The following is a 25,704-nucleotide window of genomic DNA, read 5'->3' as shown; positions in this document are numbered from 1 at the left end:
TTGAAAATAAAAATAAAGCGGACTTTATTTAGAAGATAAAGGTGGTGTTATCAGTTTTGGTTAATAAAGTTGGGCTCAAGTGTTTTAACAGGTCTTTACTGCCATCACAGACTGGCATGCCAAGGGCATTCTGAATGCCAATTACAGACTGAAGTTGTTTCAAAATCCAAGATGCTGTCAAAATCTGATGATGGAGCTTGGATTTGGATGTTTTTCTTAAAGTTGGACTGACACATTTCTTATATATGAGTGACTAGATTACTTGGTTCTGAAAATGAAAACACTACACTGAGCAGTTCCCCTCCTCCACAAGTCCGTAAGGCAATGTTGCAGTTGCCTCTGACAGCCAAAATCTCAACATTTCAACAGGGGAGCTAAGAGGAACTGGGAAAATGAAAAGCAAAATTAATAAATGTAATTGTAATTGATATAGGCAGCTGCCACTTGTGGCAAACCAAAGCCTAGTCCGATGCCTATTTTCTTCACATTTGCACTGCCATCTTACCAGACGGTAACTACATTCTTGAAGGAATGTGCCAAGACTAGAGTGGGGAAGGCCCAGACAGTGAGTGGGCAGAATGCATTTTGCATCCATTTGCCTTAGGTGGTACAATTAAGGACAAATACCTAGTGGAAAGACCCACTAGCCAAAGGTAACTAGAAAAGAGGGTAATAAATGCATAACCAGTGCAGAGTAACTGCGAGGCACCAAGACCACAGTCCAACCAGCCCATTTTCCTCCTCTCCATCACTGAGTGGATCTGGGAGAAAGCATTAATAACAGCACTTGTCAACTGCTTCCCTGGAACAAAACATGACAAAACACACGGGTTTTGTTTTCATTATGGTTCTCGGTGTACTTTATTCTCCTGCTGTCTAGCTAAGCAGCCCACACAGGACAGAAATGGGTAGCACTGAGGAATGATCAGATTTTTTTTTCTCCCCAATATTCCTGCCCCCTCCCTAAGCCCTGACCAACCCTTATCAGGAATGGTTAGTATATCACCCTTTCCCTCAAGAACAACTAAAATTTAAACAAGGCATTATAGGGCCAGGTCTCTTCAGAGGGCTCAGGAGCTGGTGTGAGCTCTTTATTCACAATGGAGTGTCTTTCCTTCAAACACCTGGATTTTTTTTTTTGTACACTGGTTCATAGATCGGCACTTGACTTTGAACCTGGCACCAAAAGGCACAATATCTGATACCCTGTACAAGAGCTATTAGAGATGCTGCCGTATGGATGGGCAAAACTGAGCCAATCCCGCTTATGAATGGAAGGCTTGAACAGGGAGTTGGCAAAGAGAAACATGTAAGCCCATATTTTTTGCTAGAATGGAAATGAAAGTGGGAAATTAAGGTCTTTTTAATCCTCCAAATACCTGGAAGCAATTTAAAAATCTTTCTTGGTGCTTTTGAAAGCAGCATATTCAAAATGCCAGCAAAAACTCCTAATAACTGCAGACCCAAAAGGGGATCAAAGCTTACCAACATCCCTCCTTATTGCTGAAAAAGTCTAAAACCAAAATTCAGGGTGCCCTGTTTCCTTGTAAAAGGGAAAATAATTAAGTCTGATTTATCATCATAGCACATCACACTTTAAAAAAAATATTACAGCGTGTGACCAGGGGAATGTTTTGACACCATTTTATTAATCTTCAACTTCAGTGGAAAAATATAACCTTTTTCAAGTGCCATTTTCATCACAAGAGTTCTAGCATATATATATATGTGTATATATATATACACACATATATATTCCTTTGTTTTACTTGGTTTTGAAGTGCAGCAAGAGACCAATACCGCATTATAATCAATCAAATAAAAGAGAACAGAAGGCCAAGCAGTTTCCAAATGGTTATTTTATCAGATTGTTTAAACATTAAATTTATCCTTGTTTGCAATCCAAAATAGTTACCTGAAATTTGCTGTTTGTGTTTACTTTTATGGTATGTTTATTTTCTAAACTCTTTGGCACAATTTTCTGGGGGCGTTCAGACTGCCAAGATACATGTCAGGAGAGAACTTTTCTTTTGTGCTGCCAATTATGAGCATTTAAATTTTGGTTTGTTGGGTTGTGGCTTTCTTTTGTTTTCGAAGTCTGCATTCTTTATTTGTAACAACTGTATTTTTATTTTTTCTATATCCTCTAACTCCAGAGTTCCCCCCCACCCCACTTCTACATTCACAGTTGAACCATATTATTAGGAAAGGCGCCTTGATGAAAAGATCAGGGTGGGAGCTCTGACCATTCGTCAGTGTTTTCCCTAGAATTAAAAAAAAAAAAAAAAAAAGAAAAAAACCCAAAAAACAAAACCTAAGAGCGTCTTTCCTTTTTTTTCGTCTTATATCTCTTGTGCTGCATCAGTAGACAGAACTTCAGTTAGTTTCATGAAATGCAACATCCTAACCTCTTTTTTTCTGGGAAAAAGAAACTGCAATGACTTGAAGTTGAGAATGTGGATACCGCCTCACTCACACACACTCATTCTCAGACTGTAAAGAATCCCTCACCCTCCTTTCAGCCAGCACGCATACAGTACCAGTACCACGTGGCAAAGGTACACCAAAGGTGGGCTTGAGACCCAGGCTCCATCTTTCTCATCAGTAGCAAAGGCCAGGATGCCTTTTACAACAAAGCACCACAGCTGAACCCAGTCCCTCCTCCTCTCCCCCAAACTAGTCATTCCACTCGGCACCGGCCAAAAGACAGAAAAGCTAGTTCTAGCCTCTCCTGGGAAGAGAGAGCTTTCTTTTTTTTTTAAAGTAAATCCACCATTTTTCTCTTTTCCAAGATGGCCGACATTATGGTTTTCTACGAAGTCAGTGATTACTTAGCTCACCAGCAGCGCTGCTGTTGATGGCTGCAGCTGCTGCTGTGGCAGGATTTTCAGTGTGGTGTGTTTTCAAGCCTCACTCACTCATCCTCTCATTCCCAAACATTCAGCATCCGTGCACACTCCTCACTTCCGGGTTTTTCAAAAGATTGGAGATTTCCAGTGGGGGTCTCAGGTTATCATCCCAATGGTAACAGATCTAAAAACAGATTGGAAAAAAGGTCAATTTTTGAAATCCCATATAGCCAGTAGAGCCAAACACCTCTCTGATTCCTACAATTAAGTGCTTATAGACCTGAATGGAATTTGTCAACTTTTCAATCATTAGCACTTATGAAGGGTAGGAAACTGAAAAGATAAAACTCAAAATAGCCAATTTTACTGAGATCTGTGGTGTAAGATAACTCACTAAGTGAGAGGAAAATAAATTAAAACTACATTTCAAAGCAGAGGTCAGACAACTCCGACTTTGGATATCTTCTGTAAAAGAAAGCAATGTCTCAAAGCACTGCAGTAAAGAAATAAAAGAACATGAGGAAAGAAATACAGAGTAGAAAGAGAATTTTGGGAAAATGCCATTATCGATGACTTTATTAAGGTCCAAAATGATTTGGGGACTTCAGTGAATTCTAGTTATGTAATTTCTGTTCTTTATCACCATGAGGAACCAAAAACGTGGCTCAAGGAAAGATTGGCTGCCTGACCCTTCCACTAGTACAAGGCTGAGGAACAAAGGCCTGGCTCAGAAGCACTATATGGGAAAGAGTACAAAACACCTAAAGAAAGCCCTTGTCAGAACAGTCTAAAGAAAATGTACCTCCTCCCCAAGAAAGAAGAAGAAAGAGGGCAGAGGAGACAAGCTCTTACCAAGCTTGGTTCTTCAGTTTCCTCAGTTCTTTTGTTGCCCATGTAGCAAGGGTTTTTGCTTTGTTAGTCTTCGATCTCCGTCCTTCAGTTAACAGTTCATGGATCATTGGCCTAGCTTCTACTAATTTCAGTACATCCTTCCCAAATGCTGTACACAAGTCCCTGTGCAAAGTAAACACACCTGAAAATGGGCTCCTGGCCCTACAACAAGATCTTGTTTAGAACCTTCCGAACCAGTGCTAAGCTAGCTATGGGTTTCTTGGTATTTACCTACTTTTTAAAGCTGGAAGAAAATTTAAAGATAAGTAAGTCTAACACCTGCCCTCAACAGATTAAAAAAATGAGGTCTAAAAAAGTAGAATAACTTACCCAAGGTTCCACAGCTAATTCATGGTAAAATGAGAACTAGACTCCAGGTCTTTGAGCTGCTCAAAACCAATGTTCTTTCTTCTAATGATACCTCAGAAACCCTCAGTAGAGGAGGCTAAACAGGCAATTTGTTGACCAACATCAGAATAGGGGATGGACATAGATCTGATGCTGCTTCTATAATCTCTGAGAGCTCACTTCATAAGAGTTTGGTGGGGAGAAATTAGAAATCTGGAGGGTCTGAAATGAGATTAGAGCTAAATTCTGGAATGAATTATTATCTGAGAACTCAAAACAGGACATGATGGGTTCTATTAAAGAAAGAAATCCCCTCTGTACCAAAAAGGTGGGTAACTGCCATCCAGGCTACTCTCAATATTCTTCACTACACGTCTTCTCATTTTCCGGACACATTCTATTCAGCTATCAGAAGCAGGGTATAACCTACCCGATCAGTCCAGCAGCACAAGCCACTACTCCGTCTGTATGATCCTCATCTCCAGCAATGTGGTCAATGAAAGACAGAATAAATTCTACTCTGGGTTGTACCAGCATCACATCCGCTATAAAAGAAAGAGGTCTGATGAGGCTGTCCCACATTTGGCAGGACTATATACCCTGTTTACACCCTGTTTCAAAATTCCCAAATACTCTACTCCCATCACGCAGGTTTTGGGCTGGAGAACTAGTTGCATACAGTTATACCAAATTGTTCTTCCTCAGATTAAGATGTCATTCTTCAAGTCAACAGAAGAGGCAGATACTCCTATTCTTATAAGCAGATATATATATCTGTAGAAACACAAATGGAACCTTTCCTCTAAGCCTGTAATATCAAAGGAGTGAAGTACAAATATTTCCCCAATCAATAACAAAAACATCAGTTGATAGAGGAAATCTAATGCCCCCAAACCTTCAATTCAGATGCATGGTGGGGGTTAGGGGAGTCCCACTCAGTGTTGGCACATATGCAAACAGCAGCAACAGCCTTGCTGGATCCCATCCCTTGCAATGCTCAAGAAATGTGAAGCAAGGTAGCTGAAGAAGCAGGGATCAGAAGAGTCTGTATCCTCCCTCAAAGCTACTCCCTTCATTAGAGCACTGTTCCTCCTTCTCCTCTTCTTTTAAGCAATAGGTGTTAGTTTACAAGTAAACTACACAATGAACACACAGCCCATTTGGCTAAGTGCACACTGGACTAAGTCAACTGGGTTGTATACTCAACGGTGTACGTTCTCCTGGTCTCCCTTCAATCCCTGGACAATTCCAGTATAGGCTTCCAAGCAGCCTTCCCTTAGCTCATTCAGATAATCCACCATGTCATAGTCTGACTGTAAAAGAAAAAGAACAGAATCTCCATCATATCGATGGCCTTTAGTTGTAATATTTGTCAAAAGTCCTGCTCCTCCAGTCAGGGCTGGACTTAAAGATAGCTTTAAACTTACCTTGTCCACCTGGGCTTGGGAGGCCTGCTGAAGAGTATTCAATACAACCTCTAGATATTTTTTAAACTCTCCACCAATAGCAAGGGCAATATCACCAAACACTGACAGAATCTGTGGCTTCACAGACCTGTGGACATTTTCATTCTGACAAGGAGAAAAAAAAAAATTTAGTTCTGTCCAAAGATTCAAAAAGCTTTTTAAAATAACCAACTACTGATATGTTTGGTATAGACCTTAAGGAACATACACAAAAATTAGCAATGCTTACCTCTAGATAGAGAGATTATATATTTACTTTTCCTTTGTACTTTACTGGTCCCCACCTGCCCCACTCAAGTTCCATGCATTGACCATGCGTTCCTTTAATTAACTTCACATTCTTAGGTTAGAATCATCTTGCGAAAATGAACAATTCCCTTCATAAGCCCACAGCCAACATTCTGGGACATATACATTCCCTGTCACGGATCTTGATGTTTAACTATCTTTCTAACCAATGGTAAATTAGATTGTGTGTATAGACACTCACCCCCAAGTTCTCCAGTAAGAGCTGCATCACCTCATCACAGAAAGGTAAGATGTTGGATTGCAGGGCACGGCATAAGTCTCCCACTAAGCCCACAGCCGCCAAACAAACCTGCCAAGAATCAAGAAAATGACCTCTAGAACAGAAAAGCCTGCCTGCAGGGGTAAGGCATGATTTTTTACCTAGCTACTGGTCCTTTATCACTTGAACCTAGAGTCAAAGAAGAAAAGACCCTTCCTCTCTCACATTAGTTCATTTTTTAACAACCAATATGGCAGGAAGAGAACTAGGACTATCTAATCTATCATTAAGAAAGGACAGAAAAGACAATATTCACCAGGGATGGTGGTGGCAGAGGCGGATGGTTTACTGAAAACAAAACAAAACAAAACTCCTTCTTAGGGTGCTACTCTGATGTGTCTAATATCCTGTCCTTCACTGACTATTTCTAGTTCAGACACTCAGGGCAACAAAGTAGCTCGACCCTTGGGGTGATACACAGGGAAATACTACCTGGGCTACATGATCCAGACTTTTGTACTACAATGACTACCAAGTATAAATGAGAATATAAATGTATTATTGTGAAAAGCACAGCTTACCTGGTACTCAGCATAATTTTTCAATCCAATGCCCAGGAAGGGTTTAAAGGCCTCCATGTACTTTAAGAATTCACCACCCAACACTGTAAAGAAACAAACTATTAGCACCACAGGATATCACAAAAGAGAACAAAAATAACCATCCTAGCTCTCCCAAAATGTATGCACTCCAGTCAAAAGTTAGGTAGAATGTGAGTTAATTACAGATTCTATCACAAAGACTTAGGGCTGCCTTGGACAAGCCAAATTCATAACTGCTAAAAGGGCCTAACTCTTATACCCTGGAGATAATGCCAAATCTCCAAAGAGTGGGATTTCACTCTGGCTGAAACTACCAAGTGGTATGGCCCTCAAGGAATGCCAAGGTTAATTATGAATTGCCTGAGCTAGTGATATTGCCTCTTGTCCATCTCTTCATCTGATTATAACATGTCCTCTTTGGAAGCCAGCTATTTTTTTGGCCTCGCCGGGCAGCTTGTGGGATCTCAGTTCCAACCAGGGATTGAACCTGAGACCACCAGGGAACTCCTGGAAGCCAGCTTGGTCTCTAGCCAATTCCATCAAGGACTTACTTAATAAGCCAGTCAAGAAAAGCTGTCTGGGTTTCATATCCAAATCAGCCACTCCAGGAACCAAAATCAACTTCTGTGCCCTGCCAGGGTAATCACATGTTGCCAGACCAGTTGCACATAGGCTCCTTATGCTAGAAATGGGTCTGCCTTAATAATACACCTTACAGGGCTTCCCTGGTGGCGCAGTGGCTGGGAATCTGCCTGCCAGTGCGGGGGACATGGGTTTGGGCCCTGGTCCGGGAGGATCCCACATGCCGTGAAGTGGCTGGGCCCGTGAGCCACAGCTGCTGGGCCTACGCGCCTCACTGCAGAGCCCGTGCTCTGAAGCAGGAGAGGCCATTGCAGTGGGAAGCCCACGCCGCAGCGAGGACTGGCCCCCGCTTGCCGCAGCTGGGGAGGGGCCCACGTGCATCAACGAAGACCTAACGCAGCCAATAAAATAAATAAATAAATAAATAATTCTTTAAAAAAAAAAAATACACCTTACAAACCACCACTGAAGAAGCATTCCAGGTTTCTGAAGTGCTCTTTAATGTGCTTTTAATGGCCTTTCAAGGAGCCTTAAGTCAGATATGGCTTCCCCAAAGCAATTCTGCATAGTTAGACATGTAACACCCAGAAAATCAATTAATTCCTAGAACTCGATGTTTCATTCCATTCCATACCAGGCACCATATTGCGTCAACCTGAATCCAAAGCATTACAACCCAAACCAGAAGGCACCAAGTGCCAGGAAAGAAAATAGAAACCTTTACTTCCTCCATGCTTTACAGGAGCCAAACCTCAATAAAGCAAGTAGACTTCAGGGGAAAGAAGAACCTGATGAATTTGAGGTAGGTAACAGTTCCCTCCACCCCCAGAAAGGTTGCCAATCTGAGTTGCAAATTGGCTCCCCATTCACTTCAAGGAGAGTGGCAAGGCAGTTATACACAAATTTACACTTATGTTCAATCCAGCTCTGAACTGACTCAATACCCCAATAAGTGAGAAGACGGGACTATGCTTTTTTGCAGTCAAAAATTCTTCATGGCCATTGATACTCTTGCATTCTAAAGACATTCCCTGCCCAATTTTGGCTCACTGACCTTCCACCAGTGTGCTAACTGCCATTAGGGCATCCTCTTGCACTCCCCCAGACCCAGCTGTGCTTTGGAACATCCTTAACAGGGAAGCCATGACCACATCAGAGATCTGCAAAGCATCTTGATGTTGCACTTTCCGGAGAACATTCTGTGAAATGAATAAGAGTTCAGAATCTGTTGATTCCAAACCCTTCAATCAGAACACCATACTTTTTTTTTTTAAATCAATTAAGTCCCTAGAATTCTTTTTTTTTTTTTTGGCGGGGGGGGGGAGGCTTTTTATGCTCAGAAGTTTTGACAGTGCAAATCATCTACAATGAAACATACATTTAAATATCTCATCTATTTCCCAATTCAGAACAAATACAAGATGATCTTCCATAGTGCAAAAAGTCATCTCCTCTGTGTTTTATTTAAGTCTGACAAATCCTTGTCAGCAGCCTCCATAATCTAGTTGTACTGGAATGGCAGTTAAATTATTTCAGCTTTGAATAAGGACACGTCATATTAGAGTTCTTACTCATAAAACAAAAGAGCAACCCTTTCTATAGCCTAACCCATTTACAGATGATGGTCAAGAAACTATCTTGATAAACTGAAACCCATCTGACTTTTCCCAATTCAATATTCGTCAAACCTCCCTCCCTACCCTTTAATTTGTTTCAACTAATGTTACTGGATCAGGAAAGACCTCTTAACAGTCATGTTTTAAAAAATAAAGTTTGGAGTAAAAAAGAGAACGGAGTGATAGGTAAGATGACCTAGTCAGCATCACTCAATTCTAAAACCTAGTACCCACCTAAGCACTAGACAAGTTCCAAGGTTTTCCTGTTCTTGGATAAAAAAGGGAATAGCTCCTCAGCCACACCATGACTCCAGTCACGAGCAAGGAGTTAACAGTTTAATTTTCCCAGTCTCTCCTCAGAAAAAGTCTACTGTGAACACCAAATACTATAAATTATAATAAAGTTTCCAACAGCAATTGTTTCAAAAGATGATGGTAAAAACACAAGGCTGTATTTTTAGCTCAGTGAACCATAGCTGGGAACCAAATCTGACTGGGCTACACTTGGACAACCCAATGAAAACCAGACTAAAAGTTGCTAATACAAAATAGCTGCACAGCTGGGAGGACCATCACAAATGGAGTAGTTTCCTTCCCTACACTGTACAAAAGACAAACCACATTTTTACGGACAGACAAGAAAGGAAAATGGGAAATTACTCTCCTAATCAATCAGACTAAGGCCTTTTGAGAAGAGCTTCTGACCACCATCATCTATAACATCATCTTCAGAGTTCTGTGTGTACATGAACTTGTCATCCTGAGATATGATTCTCTTCCCTGGAGCTATTAAGTGATAAGGCACCATCATACCTGAAGAGTTGCGCAGAGTAAAGACTGAAGGTCATTGAACTGGATCCTATCCGATGTGCTCTGGATATGCGACTACAAGAAAAAGAAGATCATGTTCTGAATAAACACCTTCTGAAAGGGCTTTAAACTCCCTCAATGCTTCCATTTTTGCTGGGTTTGCCAGGACCACTAAATAATCTTTACTGGTGCTAATGCAGGAAAGTAAATAAGCTTATATACGTACATGGTGTTACACATGTATGAATAAACTGTAGCAAGCAATACAATTTTAAGTTGCAACAATTTTTGTATAAGCCTTATATCTTTCTGAGAACATATATGCTTAAGCACTGAAAAAAAGAGAACAGCCTTGAAACTAGAGCTCTGTGTTAAGTACCACACCCTTCCCACCAGGAACCAGGAACGCCCTCAGTCTCACCTCCATCTGGAGCACCTGCTGTAGTCGTTCCATGATGACTAGAGTCGTTTTCTGAACTGCAGGGTAACAATCCTTGGCACTGTTTTTCACAATTTCCATCAGAGATTCATACGCAGAACTCCTCAGGTTGTTCTGGTGTCCATCAGGTCTGTAAGGAACAGACAGCAAAAATCGTAAAGCCTTAACGGAGAAAGGACAGAGAAGTCATTGTAATATAGAAACTCTCTCACTGAAAATAACCCAGAAACCGATATGGTTGCAGACTTGATCTGAGTTTGGCAAACACAATACAGCCTGGAACCAAATTTTCAATCTCTGAGCCAATGACTACGTTCAATATGGTTTCCAGACCTGTTTAAACTTTAGAATGGCCCTTTTGGAAATGGGCTTAAATTGTAGGAAAAATAGTTAAAAATGCTGAAGAACCCATGTGGATAATTGAAGAGGCTGCACGAGTAGCTATGAAAAAGACAACTTGGGAATTCCCTGGCGGTCCAGCGGTTAGGACTCCGTACTCTCACTGCCAAGGACCTGGGGTTCAACCCCTGGTCGGGGAACTAAGATCCCACAAGCCACGTGGTGTGGTCAGAAAAAAAAAAAAAAAAGATATATCAATTGTCTTCATTCATCTGCGAGATGAAGAAATGAACTAGTTAAGCATGAAGAACTGATATCCAGCCCTCTTCCTAATGGTTTCTTTTGAGCATGGCTTTAGGTATAGCTTACACAAAATCACAATAATTAAAGGTTGTCCCCAACTTATAACCCCTTCAAACTACATTTCCAAAGGTCATTTATAAAACAACTGTATTTAATGCCAAGTTCCTCACCCAATATCATAAATGGTGTTTAGTAATCTGGTATGGCAACTAAATTCATAATGAGAGCTACTATTTCTCTTATACCATAATCAAATACTCCTATTAACTGTAGACACTGCAAAATGAAGGCACCTCTCTAGGTCAACTACTCTCTCCCTGTAGAGAAATGAGATTATTTTCTGACCTTAGTTATAAACCGTACAATTCTAAGGTAGTCGAAAGTCTACATTTCTTTCCTCACTCTTATTTAAACAATCTAGAACAGGATTCTTTTAATTTCTCCTATTGCAATGTTTCTATGATTAGGTGAAACAGTCCCTATACAAGAGGCAAAAGGAGTTGGATGCAAAGACACCACTCATTTCACTCATTTCTGTGTAGTATCAGTTACCTGTCTGTGGTCTCCAAGAGCTTCTGAACTATGAGTTCAAAAGAAGAAGATAAGCAATAGGTAGCTGGTTCTTCCTGATCATCAGCTACATCTGCAGCTTCATAAGCAGCTTCAGCCAGACTGGAGAAAGCCTTAAACCCAGACAGAGTAAATATTAATTAAACTTCAAAAGAATCCCACTCCAGGATTACCTCATTTTCCCTTAAGATACCTTGGGCAGAGTTCCTTTCCAACTGATCTAAGAATAAACCAATGGCAGTGAATCCTCAATTCTTCCTATCCAGGTCATCTCAAGACAACTTAACATGTTCAGCTACCCTTAAAATTAAATAAACGTATGTATGTACGTATGTTTCTTTATATTTTGTTTCTGCTGCCTAATAATCTACACACAACTCTCTAAGCAGCAGAGTATTTTCACCTACCACGAATGCCTGCCACTTCATTTCTTCTCTTTCCATTCACAGAAAGCCTCTTTGTCCCACTCCTTCCTTATTTTACCTTCCTCCCCCAAACCCCAAAGGTCCCTAACAAACTACATTCAGCCTATACTGACTCAACACTGAGCTGCCTACCTTCCTTCCCTCATACCCCCTTCTCAGCAATGGTTACTTTTCATGGCCAGCAACTCTCTACCTTAATCAAAATTTCTTGTCCCCAAGCAACTGAAGAAAAAAACCCAAGTCCAGATAGTTTTCCCGCTGGCTTAACATGACTCTTCTAAATGGCTCGGGAACCAGTCACCATGAGACAACAGTTCCCACTGGGTCATGCAGCTCACATCTCCCCCACATTTTAATTGAAGAAATTAGAAAGGAGATGCTATTCAGAAAAAGCCTTCTAGTGAGGTAGACCCATTTCTCTCCCACACCTCCTACTTCCTTGCCAATGGCTTGGCCAACCTCCTTATCTCACCAGGAAGAAAATCCCTCACCCAGCACACATTTGAAGCCACTCTGGGTTCAGCACTGAGGCCCTCAATCAGACACTGCAGCAGGGGAGTCAAGTAGACATCATTGATGGCAGCTTCGGGAAGCAGTTCACAGATTCTGCCCACAGTCCATGCAGTTGTGTCTCGAACAACTACACTGGGGTCTTTCATTAATTCAATTAAGGTGGGCATAGCCTGAAAATACAACAGTTATTGGCAAAGCAAAACAAAGATTAAAGTTCATGCTGACTGATACCTCAGAAGAGGAAATACTGATGTTTGGAATTTAACTCAAAGTATCAAGATGGTTTTGTCATTTTATAAAACATGCTTATCAAATATCCAACAATATAATAAAAGTAACTGGAAAAGTGAAAAAGTCCTCCTCTCTTCACCAAATCCCAATACACAGTTTTATTAAGAGTTTGGTATGAATACTTGCAGCAATCTTTATTGAATTACTCAGGCAGAGATCCCAGGATGAAGCTGTGATGGCATTTAGCTATTCCTGAACGGTTGAGGTCTATATACGCTAAGCTCAATTAAAATGTACTCTTGGGCTTCCCTGGTGGTGCAGTGGTTTAGAATCCGCCTTCCAATGTAGGGGACACGGGTTCAGTCCCTGGTCTGGGAAGATCCCACATATCGCGGAGCAACTAAGCCCGTGCGCCACAACTACTGAAGCCTGCGTGCCTAGATCCCATGCACCACAACAGGAGAAGCCACGGCAATGAGAAGCCCGCGCACCACAACGAAGAGTAGCCCCTGCTCACCACAACTAGAGAAAGCCCACGTGTAGCAACGAAGACCCAATGCAGCCAAAAATAAATTTAAAAAAAATATGGAGAATTGTTTATGATATAGCATTTAGTGAAAAAACAAGTTTTAAAACTATTTGTATAGTAAAATCTCCATCCTGTTGCACATACGTGCACACTGTTATCACTGGGCAATGGGATTAAAGGTAGCTTTTTCTTTTTGGCCTTTTCTGCATTTTTCAAGTCATATGATTTTTGTAATAAAAAAAGAAATATATTTTATGCCTCATTGACAGCGAATAGCTATCCACAAGTAATCTTTGTGGATAACTATTTACAGCTTTGTTTTTAAAATAAAGGCAAGGGCTTCCCTGGTGGCGCAGTGGTTGGGAGTCCGCCTGCCGATGCAGGGGACACAGGTTCATGCCCCAGTCCGAGAAGATCCCATGTGCCGCGGAGCAGCTGGGCCCGTGAGCCATGGCCGCTGAGCCTGCGCGTCCGGAGCCTGTGCTCCGCAATGGGAGAGGCCACAACAGTGAGAGGCCGGCGTACCGCAAAAAAATTAAAAAAACAAAGGCAAATCTTCAAGCAAAAAGTTTAAATAAACGATAAATATCCCACTTTCCACCCACAAACTCCCTCAGCTTCACCTGTATAACTAGTGGTTTGAGCTGATTGGGCTCTGGTCCTTCCAAGATACAGCCGAAAGCCATCACTGCTGCATCCCGGTACCGCCAATCAGGGTTCTTGATGTGTTCCTTGATGAAGGGGAGGACATGCGGGACAATGTCATCTTCACAGCAGGTGGCCAGGAGCATGAGGCACACCCCAGCTGCTTTGCAGGGGTTCCAGTCGTCGTCATCATCATTTTCATCCTAGTGAAAGAATGTGGCATTAATTAAGTTTTTGTTCAAAGAATCACTTTAACTCAAAAGGTCCTCTGACTACTCTCAAATATCATTACAACTTAAGTTTTGGGGAAGTAAATAAAATATAAAACCTTCATATCTTTATCCCTTCCACAAAGATTCATCACAGCACAGCCTTTGTTAAACAAGATGTAGATAGAGGGAAGATACTTCTTAGCACTATACAATGAGATGAACAATCTCCAACTATATGCAATAAGGATGAATCTTGAACACATAAAGTAAAAAGCAGGGCAAAAGAATATATGCTACTTGATTCTAGTTATATAAAGTTCAAAATCAGTCAAAATCTATGCAGTGAAAGGTGAGGGAGGAGTTAATGACCAGGAAGAAGACACTGGGGGGATGGGGCTGGGGAGTGTGGTTCTGGTGTGCTAGTAATTATTATTTCAGTAAAAAGTTAAAAAAGATTCCATTCAGATCTCCCTTGAAACTAGAATTCAAGGTATATCCTTCTTATTGTGGCTGTTCACACCAGAGTAATTTAAGGTAGGCTGCTTATGCAACTTCAGAAAATTATATACCTAAAGAATGATTTGTTCCCAAAATAAGAAAAGCACAACAAAAATATACAAAAGTGAAAATACTAAGGTCAAAGATAGAAAAACAACAACTGTAAAACTAAAAGATGAGATGAAAATTTAAGGGAACACCGAGTCCATTTCAAACTAAGTGTATCTCTATTTATCTTTCAAGATCGCTCTATTAAGAGTCATGTACTTCTCTAAAAACAAATTACATTCCTGTGTACGAAGAAATTTTGCAGTGCTCAAAGTTACAGCGTTGTTTCCTCAAAGCACTTCCAGCTCTTTGATAATATTTCACATGCACCAGAAGAGATGAGGTGACAGAAAGAATCTTTCCAAACACCATACCAAGAAAAACTGTGATGCATGAAGCTGAAAGGGAACAATGGCAACCAAGATACACTTCTTATAAGATAATTTCTCTACTTACTCATTAAACCCACATCCCTCATGAAGTCTTGCTACAGTTATTTTGTCAGGCTGATCAAAAACTACTCAGAGCCTAGAGGATCTTACTGATCCAGCTCAGCTCTTCCCGAGGCATCTATAACAGAACATCAACTAGTTCAAGAGTTGCTGAGTTCCTTCATGGCAACTGTTCCACAGCAAACCAACCGTTAACAAGGCTTCACAGCTCACCTGGCTAGATTTGGAAGGTAACTCACCTGTTTAGTTAGTGTCTGTGTGAGGATTGGAACCAGGTATTGTAGTGCTCCCTTGGCATAAAACTTGCTGGTGTGCTCAGGGGGCCGTCCTTGTTCTGCTGCCTGAGGAGAAACATAAAGCAAATTCTGGACAGCAGCAAACAAGCTATGATACTAAAGGCATACAGTGAGAGCTGCCCACAGGTCTGTACAGAAATACATGGAGCACATGGTAACATGCAGTGTGTGTGCTCTTTGGAGGCGCTCATTTTTGGGCTACTTCAATGAGATTCTTTTAGGCCATACATATAATCTACCTTAAAGGACCAAGGCAACCTTAAGAATTATATTCTTTATTCACTAAGTGACCTCTGGATGAAGAGATGTATGAAGCTTACATAAAGATGCCGAAGATTGTGCTTTTTGTAGGACATAAAGACAATCAAGGTTGGAAACAAAGCCTGAATTCGAATTTGCGAGTGCAGAATTAACCCCTTTCTCCGTATCTAATTCCTTCACCAGAGTTAGTAAGCTATCAATTATACATCCCATGCTTGCATTAGGCCTTCCAAAAGAAAATAATTCAGCATCAGATGTCACCTGGTTAAAATGCGACTTCCTGCTGCCCCCTTGTGTTCACAGTACTAGTATTTTCAACAAATCCTGACTGGTAAAAACAGGAGATGCTTCATTCCTGATCTGTCTCCCTCATGAGGGCCTTTGGCTAGCAGAAAACCCCAAATCTCTACAAATGGAGATACCCTCTAAGCCCGGTCATAATAAAGCTCTCCCAGAGGAAAAATAATATCCACAAAAGAGGTTAAGTCCCAAAGCCCAGTCAGAATGACAGCTCTCCCACCACATGGACTCTCCCAGGCTCACCTCTGAAGCTTCAATGGCCAAGTCCATTTCCTCATCACAGACATTGGACCAGAATTCTATCCCTTGTAGGGCCACCTCATCAATATCACTTTTCATTGCTTCAATTGTGATCTTAAGAGAGAAAACACAACACCCCAGGTCCCAAATAAGTGCTGGTTCAAGTTCGACCCCTCCTATAATCACAGATACTCAAGTTTCAAAAATGTGTATTTATGAAAGCTAGGTCTGAAATGAAAGGTAGGAAAAAGAGATTTTTAAAATATACTCTTCTTATTAGTACAAAGGTAGCACAAGTTTTCTTGGCACACTGCTGATGAACTTAAATCTAATACGCAGACTCAGGGAATTTCCTTGATTTCACAACATTAAATAATTACAGAACTGACGAAACATCAACTAAGAATAATGGACTTTTGCAATCAGCTCTATGCTCAACTACATAAAATAAAAATACTTACTGCAAAAAGAGCAGGACCCATATATGTCTCCATGTACTGATAATATAAGGACATTATCTTCACCAGATTCTGTAAGGCAGCCACTCGTACCTTTTGCAAACATCAGATTAAACAGTTTACTATTTAGTTTAATAACAATGCAATCTGACAAAGGGAAATAACCACTTCACTCAAATGGGTTAATAATCTATAGTGTCAATTGAAGTGTATTTCTTTTCCTTCTTTTTTACTTTAAAGATATCTGTGGAACCCCTGGCAGGACTAAACTCACTAACGCCCTCAGACTGGATGTTACTCCCACCGGCTTCAAGGGTCAAGGTTTAGGTTACTGCAATAGGAAAGCTGTTTCAACGGCTACAATGGAAAACAATCACTTGAACAACCTACAGCAATTAAATAGCAAGGCTGGGCTTCCCTGGTGGCGCAGTGGTTGAGAGTCCGCCTGCCGACGCAGGGGACGTGGGTTCGTGCCCCAGTCTGGGAAGATTCCACATGCCGCGGAGCGGCTGGGCCCGTGAGCCATGGCTGCTGAGCCTGCGCGTCCGGAGCCTGTGCTCCGCAGTGGGAGACACCACAACAGTGAGAGGCCCGCGTGGCGGAAAAAAAAAAAAACAACAGCAAGGCTGATCAAAAACCATTTCTCCCTTAAATCTTTTTTAAGAAGGTGACAACTTCCATCATGTTAGCTTTCCAAGGACTATTCTTCCCTCTTCTCCAATTCAGTGAAGAAAAATTCTTATTTAATAACAGTATTAGTCAAACCTATTTCTGAAGTCACCAGATTCCAACATTTCAAACTACTATGCTAGAGTTAGCATTTCCTAGGAAAGACAGAAGACAAATTTTTCACATGACCTCTCACTTACCCTTGTATCTGGACACTGTGTGGCTTCACAGACCACCTGCATAATAAAGTGCCTTTCGGACTGCAAAAGAATAAAAATAAAGAAAATGAGAAGAGTATAAACCACATATATGAAGATTACTAGACTATCCCTTCAAAGAAAACTCTCACTCCCTCAGGGACCCACACAACCCTGGACCAATCAAGCAGGTTTTCCCGACACAGTAATGGGACTATGAAGGCTCTACAGAGTTTGCCCCCAGTGTCTACTATATGACCTGCCCTCTAAGGAGGTCCTGAATCTTTTAATCCCCCAAATGACCTTCACTAACAAGACTTGAGGAAGGAAGCAGACAGGAAAATGTAGGTCACAGGATTGAAATAAAGATGGCTAAAACAAAACAAAAAACCCCCCTACAATTAGGAAAACCCCCTTCCTTGTATTTAAAATTTAAGAGAGGGACTTCCCTGGTGGTCCAGTGGCTAAGACTCCGTGCTCCCAATGCAGGGGGCCCAGCTTCAATCCCTGGTCAGGGAACTAGATCCCACATGCCGCAAGTAATATCCCACATGCCGCAAGTAATATCCCACATGCCGCAACTAAGACCCGATGCAACCAAATAAATAAATATTTTTTAAAAATTAAAAATAAAAAAAAATAAAATTTAAGGGAATTCAAACAAACCCAGATCAAATGTGGTAAGATACAGGAGAAGACTAATGAACTACATTTTCCAAGCAATTAGAATTGCAGTTTGCTTTCGTTTCTTAGACCTCCCTACTCTGTCCACTCTAAGGCCAAGAAAAGGCAAAAAGCCCAACTAAAGCATCAACAAACGTGCAAAAATGCTTTCAGACTTTCAGTCGATTGCTTTCACCCAGCAATCGACTTCTGGGTATATATCCGAAAGAACTGAAAACGACTTCTCAAAGATATATTTGTACACCCATGTATACAGCAACACTATTAACAACACTCACAAGGTGGAAGGAAGCAAAACAAATGCCCATCAACCAACGAATATAATGGAATTATTATTCAGCCTTAAAAAGAGAATTCTGACACATGCTATAACATGCATGAACCCAAGACATTATGCTAAGTGAAATAAGCCAGTCACAAAAAGACAATTCAAATACTGCATGATTCTACTAACATAAACTGTCTAGAATAAACAAACTCATAGAATCAGAAAGTATAAAGGTGGTTGCCAGGGATTGTAAAGGGGAAAATGGCGAGTTAATATAATTTCAGTTTTGCAAGATGAAAAAGTTCTGGAGATTGGCTGCAAAACAATGTGCATATACTTAACACTACTGAGCTTTACACTTAAAAATGGTTAAGATGGCAAACTTCATTTTATTGTACATTTTAACACAACTACAAATAAATAATAGGGGGAAATACTTTCAGGCAAAATAAACTTTATTTATTAATTTTCAAAAGCACTTTCCTAAGGAAGTATGAAACAGCCCAATTTGCATATTTTAAAAAAAATCCCAAAGCATACTCACACTTTGGACTGCAAAAGGGAAAACCTAAACCTAGAAACATTTTAGATCACATTATTCCCAAAAGCCTGATGAGAAATGGCAAACACCTACTCCATGGTCGTTTCACACAACACAAATCTTAACTAGATGGGAAATAAATGCTTCTAAAGAAGATGGTACCTTCTAAGTCATAAACTTAAAACAAAACAAAACAAAACTTTCATTTAACTCTCACGCCTCACCCTCTGAACCTACACCTTTTAATCAAGAGACACTTACCTCTTTGTCAAAGTTTGCTTTGGTGAACTCCAGTGAGTTCAGGAGTGCATTAGTAGCCGCTAGCTTCACATTATTACTAGGCTCTTCTTTCCTCATCCCCTGGATTATGGCAGTCAGAATCTCATTGGATTTATCCTGTAGCTGCTCTGGGTCCTGAAACAGCAGAGAAGTGCAGTGAATATAATAATTGAGCTCATGACTAATCAGCAGTCCTTTCAACTGTAAAATCTATTTGAGAGAGTATCATGAGACTTTCCTGATCTTTTCCCACACATTTCCATTTAGGGACAAACCACCTGCAAAATATCCCAGGGTCTGGTAGTCCAAAATTGAACTGAAACAAGTTAAACTCATCAACTTCATCTCTGCTTCTTAGCATAATGACTCTGGGCATGAAGTAATGCTGGCTTTTTTTTTCCCCTTCTGTGCAAATGGAGATGGCAGTCTGGTGTTTTTTTCCAGGCCATCTGTACCAACTGAAGTAAAGCTTCAGAACATCTGAGGACCAAGGATCAACACCTGGGCACATCTATGGAGTCTAAGTCCAGGTCAAGTGCTGTGGACTTCTTTGCTTCATCAAATCTGTATATCAAAACAGACACCAAGAGTAGTAACCTCAGCAGCAACAACAGTCCTAGGAGGGCTGCATTTAACATACTGTGTTGTGGCTCCAGTGGTTAAACCACTACAGCAAAAGCTGGCAAACTGTTTCTGTAAAATAGTAACTGAAAAAGTAACACAGCATCCTTGGTACATTGAGGATCTTCAGAAAGCGATCAGATCAAGGAGAGGAGAGAATATCTATGCCCCTCCATACAGGGATTTCCATCTTGAGTTTGTAAACCTTAAGTCTCTTTCCTTTAGGGCATGCTTAGCAATATGAGGATAAATTAACTATCTAAATATAGAAGTCTAAAATAACAAATAAAGCAGCCCTACTTTCAAAACACTCTGCAATAGCTTGGTTTTCTTCATGATGATAAAGAATAATTCTAATACCATGCATGTTACAACCAGATGGAATCAGAGGTATATAAGTTAGATACAGCACTTACTATATCTTGGCAAATGTAACCAATAGCTTCCAATGTCGACTCTTTCATGTGCTCTGTGCTGTTGGGGTTTGTGACATTGGCCACCAGCTGAGGAATGAGTTCTGGCCATTGGTTCACTGGGATCTCTGCACAAGCAATACCAGCCACACACTGCGAGGCAGAACTAGGCCGGTAAGTTTCTGTGCCCAAAGTCTGCAAAACCTGTACGCAGGTACACACACAAAAAGACAAAAGATATCAATTTTAATACTACTTAAATATATTTTGCCTACCAGCATACCTCTTACATCAGTCTCTGAATTTTCTATAATACAGAAAAGTAGGAAAAGGCATATACAGTATAGGCCACCTGTTGGGAAAACAGCCAGCCTCAATACCAACAGCAGCACAATCAACACTGCCCCAGAGGCTAGAAATGAAACCAATTATCTCCTACTTCCAAATGGAATCTCCAAAGCCAGATACCTCACCTCAGTGTTCAACACAAGGTGAGAAAGTAGCAAAGGCATAGGTACAGATAAAGAATGAAGCCACAACTGACCCTGGGTTAATCATTACCACGATCAGCTAATTCTGTCAATGAACTCACTAAGAATCACCAGTCCACTCAAAAGGCAAACAGTTAACTGTTCCTGGCATGAACGCAGGACAAAGAGTAGCTGCCAGATATCCAGGCCAGCTCTGCTGACTAGGTCAGGTCACTTAGTATCCTGCTTTGTAGCTAATAATAATGAAATCCCCATCCTTCCCCCTTATACGGTATATCATCAGTCCTGCCCACTCCCAACAGCTCTACCCAATAACAGTTCTGATTGATTCTAAATGAAGGTTTTGCTCCCTAGGGCTACCAGAGCTAGACTGGACTTTAACAAAGACTGTTATGGGGAAGGGGTCAGGGAGCAGGGATGAGATGAATTGTCCAAAAGGGCAGGGGTTGAACAGGTATTAATCCAAGTCTGACTAAGAAATCCAGGGTGCCTTTATACTGTATTGCACCATCTCCTAGTACATACGTGAATCCCATTCTATCTTTAGCTTTTCTCCTTTAAATTGCTTCTAGAAGACCATTAATTAATATTACTTGAGGTGATTTAGAGACTACAAATGTCTAAATCCTGACTACTGAAAGTTATTTTTTTAAAACTAGGGGTGACCCTAATGATAATAGTCAATTACCAGAAATAAGAGGAGTAAGAAATTAGCTCTCAACTGTGTCCAGACCCACATTTTAAAAAATAACCACCAGCACTGAAAAAGTATTACCAGATGTGCTATGAAAGGGAAAAAAACCCAAGATAACTATTTTTTTCATGCATGAAAGCTCAATAATGTCTATACAAATTCTTAGTCAAAAATTTTAAATTTGGTGTTAAGATTGATGTGCCCCCCTCCAAAGTCAACTACAGTTCCAATCATGTCTTCTCTCATTTACTATTGTGTAATTTGAGGAAAACGAGAAATTGAATGAATACAGTTAAGTACCAAGATTTCCAGTGATTATGGGACTTCCCTGGTGGTCCAGTGGTTAAGACTCCACCCTTCCACTGCAGGGGCATGGGTTCAATCCCTGGGTGGGGAACTAAGATGCCACATGCCACACAGCGAGGCCAAAATACAAAAACAAACAAACAACAACAAAAGATTTCCAGTGATTAATGGAATAAACTTCATTAATATCAAATTACTGAAAGAAGGATTAAAATGTTATTATATAAGGAAACCCAATGTGGACAGAAATAGCTCTACATATTCCAAAGAAGATTCAAAATAAGTTGGCTTTTGTAACCTAGTTTCCTGTCATGAGTTCCTCCATGCAAGAGTGAAGAGGGAAGGAGGTACATAATTAGAAAGAGAAGTTACTGCCGTAAAGAGCACTAATTTACCTAATGCTGACACCCAGAACCAGGAAACAGAAGATTGATGTGCAGAACCACGACTAGCACAAGTACAGACGCAGAAATCCCCCCACTGGTTTCTCCTCAAATACCAAGGACCAACTGATGACTGCACAGATGTTTGACTTACTACTCTCTGTGCCTTATCCATGTAACACAGGCCACTAAAGAACCCAATTAAAAAAAAAAAAAAAGCATATACGTCCACATATTCTGAGTTCTTTGCTGTAGCAAGAATTATGGATTTCTAATTCACCAAGCAAATCACAAGAACTCCATAACGCAGCGTAACAAGTGACATTCAATTTTCCTCAAAAAAATAAATAAAAACTAAAAATCCATCAGCTCACTTTTTAAACACCTTGACAAAAAGCCAGATGTCTCTAGAAGTTTCTCATTATTTGCTAAGTAGATAAAATCATGATTAATGTCATAATCTTATTTCACAAACTCTTTGGGCTTGAAAGCCCAGGAGATCATTTAATTCCCCTTCTGACTCCACACAGTGCCATGCCTAAATCACCAAACAATGGAACTATCTACAGCAGAAGTTCAGCAAGAGCTAAGTGTTAGTTAACTAAGCTCTAAATCACTTGGATAAAGACAGCTTGAGAAAGAAGACTTGTATCAAATACATTTTTTACCTTCAAGTTAAGTTTAAATCCCAGACATCTATTGCACTGTCAGCTCCTTCCCATGTAGATGACCAAAGAACTGACACTCCCCAGGCTAGTGTGACCAAAAGGAGATGAAAGCTACTTACATAATTTTTGACTTCCCGTCGAGCATTAGCATCAATAGCAAGCCACCTCTGCTGGTACTGTGTCTTGATATCTGGATCTTTAGATGTCAAAGAATTCTTGATTTGTAGACCAGCTGCAACTCTGGCAACCTGACTGTTTCCTGGATTTGCCAGCACTCTGGACAGTTCCACAAGGAAAGTGGGCTGTTAAGATGTGAATGAATAATACCTCTTAGGAATTTTACCAATTGAGAATAGCACCAAAAAACAGGGGAAAACCTAAAATTTTTAGGACATATAATATTTCGGAAAATGCCAAAATATCTACTTCAAGATTCCTATAAAAATGTTATTTGGTACATGAGGAAGTCATCCATCTTCTCACACAGACTCAGCATTTAACAAGGAGTTACAGGTTTTCCTATCAACATCAACTAAGAGTGCCCAAATCTTCACATCAGATCCCCCAGAATTAAAGTAAGCTTGACAATCTGGTAAAGGATTCTTCTTCATACCTAGAACAAAACCCGGTACTCAGTAATTTGTATTTGTTAAATGAATATGTTATGACAGGGTAGAAAGTAAAATTGTTACTTTTAAAATTTAGATTAAAAAAAATCTTGGTCCAAAAAGAATGACACCCAGGGTGGCTTTTGATCTCATGGAAGCAGGTTATAAGAGAGGGAAGTACTTCTAAATGTAAAACATAGACTTAGGAGGCTAGTGTTCTCTAGTTTAGTTTTCAGTGTTTCAGCAAAATAACAGTGAAAAAAGATATATAAGGGAAAAGTGATAACAAATATTTAGAAATAGGGGGCAACTGAAAAGATAAAAATGTCAAGGAAAATGACTTCATGTTTAATAGGCAAGAGTTAACACACTAAAAGTGTGTTATTAACAATTCCTTGAGTTGTTCCTATTCTTGAGTTGTTTAAACATTACTGTAGATTCTTGAAAAGTATACTCAATCTTTTGTACTGCTCAGGTCCCCAATTTGGTTTAAAAATTTGGTTTAAAAATTTTAACACACACTAGTCTTCCCTGCAAGAAGCTCTCTCCAATGGAAAAGCTAACAGGAAAAACTAAAAGCAGATAGTTTACCACTAACAAGTCCTCCAACCACAGTGGGAAATAATTCTTAAAGGTTTTATTAATTATATACCACTAAAGAATGTTAGGAATGTTGGGAATAAGATAAAATGTTAGGAATAAGAGAAAAGGCTCCTTGCAAATTTAGCAAAAGAAGAAAAGAGGAATATATACCAAATGGAAATATTATCAGTCTATACTAGTGGATAAAAATCTTTTCTATGGAAAATTAAGGATAAAAAGATTAGTAGTAAAAACTAACACATGGAAAGGCAAAAAAACCCACAAAAAACACGAAAACTCCACAAAACACAAAAAACCCAAAAACCATTCAAAGGCAGTTTGTATAAAATAAAAATACACCTTGTCACTTTTTTTTCTTGCGTTATTTTGCCTAAGTAACACAAAAGAACACATCTGGTTACAGTGAACTATTACCTTTAAAAGATGTCTAGTATCATTCACCCTTCTCTCTGCTCCCCATCCCCCCAACAGGAGGGAATCCAAAGAGGAACATTACTGGCACATAGGTTGTTTCAACCAATACATCTCACAATTTTATACAGAGATCCAGTCTCTAGGGGACTTAACATTCATTTGTTCTGTATCCTTTAAATTTGAAAATATGAAAAACGAGGAACTTTCCTCTGGAAACAGGCCCGATCTCAAGGATGAGCCTCAGCCTGTTATCTGGGTGCAGATTTAGTCTCTACTGATTCGGGGGTACGCGGGGGGGAAATACAAAAACCCGGGTGAGAAATACCCAGTCAAAAAAGGGAGAAACACTGCCGGAAATGGGTTAAGAGGCATTCGGGTGCAGGCCTGGCCATGAGCACAGACCAACGGAGACTGGAAACGGTAGAGCTCTGGGAAGTAGGCGAACAATCACAGGGGCCACGGGACAGGAAGGAGAAGCCGGCCCCGGTACGAATAAGGCGGGCGGCAGGGTTCGTAGCTTCCACATGGCCCCTAGGCCCGGCTCCCCCACCCCCACCCTTGCTGAACACGCAGCGCCGCGCAACCTAACCTCCCCTCCCTCCCTCTTTCTCCCTCCTGCTGCACCGCCGCCCTCAGGCTGCACGCCGATTGGGTGGCAGTCACCCCGGCGCGCCGCGCCATTGGCCAGATGCCGGGCCCGGGGCGGGACACACCCACCGGCTTCCCGATGGCGGGGTTAGGTTGGACGGGGGGGGGAGGGGGACGGGATGGGGCGGGGTGGGTTCCCGAGGCCTGGGCCTCCAGGAGGGCGGGAAGGCCCGCATGCAGGGGATGGGGAGACGGCGGGATGGGGGACGGCGGGGTGGCACGCACCAGGTTCTCCACGGCCGCACGCTCCAGGAACTTCTGCGCCGCTTCCAGTTCCAGCCGATCTGGGGGGGAAGGAAAGTGGGAAAGGGGACAGGGTCAGAGGGGCCAGGGCTTCCCCTCCCCCCACCCAATCACCTCAGTTCGACCCCCGGCCCCCGCGTCCTACCGGGAGACACGGTCTTCTCGAGGATGGTGATAAGCTCCATGGCGGAGGCGGTGGCGGCGACTCCTCTTAGGACGACGGCCCGGCCTCTCGGGCGGCGGCTCTAACTGGGGATGGGGGTTGGGGGTCGGGTGGGTAGGGAGGGTGGGGTGGGGGGCGGGGGTCACCACAAGCCCATTCACCGGCTCCCTCTTGGTAGTCGCTCCAGCTCCCCTTCCTTCCTCCTTTCCGTCTTTCCTCCCTCCTAATTTGCTACTGGCGGCGGCGGCAGCTGCTCCTCTGACGGCGGGGGAGGGACCCCGGGGGCAGCTCAGAGCGCGGCTGGTGCTCGGGTGGCGGAGGGAGAAAGAAGGGAAGGGAGGCTGTGAGTTAACGGCGGCTCGCAGGGAGGGAGAGAGGGG

The 25,704-nt window shown here is 41.4% G+C and overlaps 1 protein-coding gene across 1 annotated transcript; it reads right to left on the bottom strand.

The window, feature by feature from the left end:
• On the bottom strand, nucleotides 1-25,694 carry KPNB1 (karyopherin subunit beta 1). Its single transcript, XM_030839699.3, has 22 exons — nucleotides 25,307-25,694; nucleotides 25,144-25,202; nucleotides 22,765-22,947; nucleotides 20,107-20,307; nucleotides 19,052-19,204; nucleotides 17,301-17,360; nucleotides 16,435-16,524; nucleotides 15,977-16,087; nucleotides 15,116-15,217; nucleotides 13,645-13,869; nucleotides 12,240-12,431; nucleotides 11,306-11,436; nucleotides 10,094-10,241; nucleotides 9,676-9,747; nucleotides 8,301-8,445; nucleotides 6,644-6,726; nucleotides 6,045-6,152; nucleotides 5,516-5,659; nucleotides 5,296-5,401; nucleotides 4,519-4,633; nucleotides 3,702-3,863; nucleotides 1-3,033 (listed from the first exon to the last, which is right to left on the bottom strand). Coding segments are annotated over exons 1-22 (2,631 nt in total). The 5' UTR covers nucleotides 25,347-25,694; the 3' UTR covers nucleotides 1-3,032.
• Nucleotides 25,695-25,704: the final 10 nt, after the last annotated feature.

The sequence above is a fragment of the Globicephala melas genome, chromosome 20 (assembly GCF_963455315.2).
Source record: "Globicephala melas chromosome 20, mGloMel1.2, whole genome shotgun sequence".
Classification (NCBI taxonomy): Eukaryota; Metazoa; Chordata; class Mammalia; order Artiodactyla; family Delphinidae; genus Globicephala; species Globicephala melas.
Note: the sequence above shows the minus strand (reverse complement) of the source record. Positions and strands in the feature narration are given on the sequence as shown.

Bases quoted from the DNA above. Each gene is read 5' to 3' on its own strand.
- KPNB1 (XM_030839699.3), bottom strand. From the start codon at position 25,346: ATGGAGCTTATCACCATCCTCGAGAAGACCGTGTCTCCCG. The intron at 8,446-9,675 runs GTATGATGGTGC...TTCATTTCACAG, and splicing joins TACTCTGCGCAACTCTTCAG to AATGTTCTCCGGAAAGTGCA. The intron at 3,864-4,518 runs GTAGGTTATACC...TACTTTGCACAG, and splicing joins TGTGCTGCTGGACTGATCGG to GGACTTGTGTACAGCATTTG.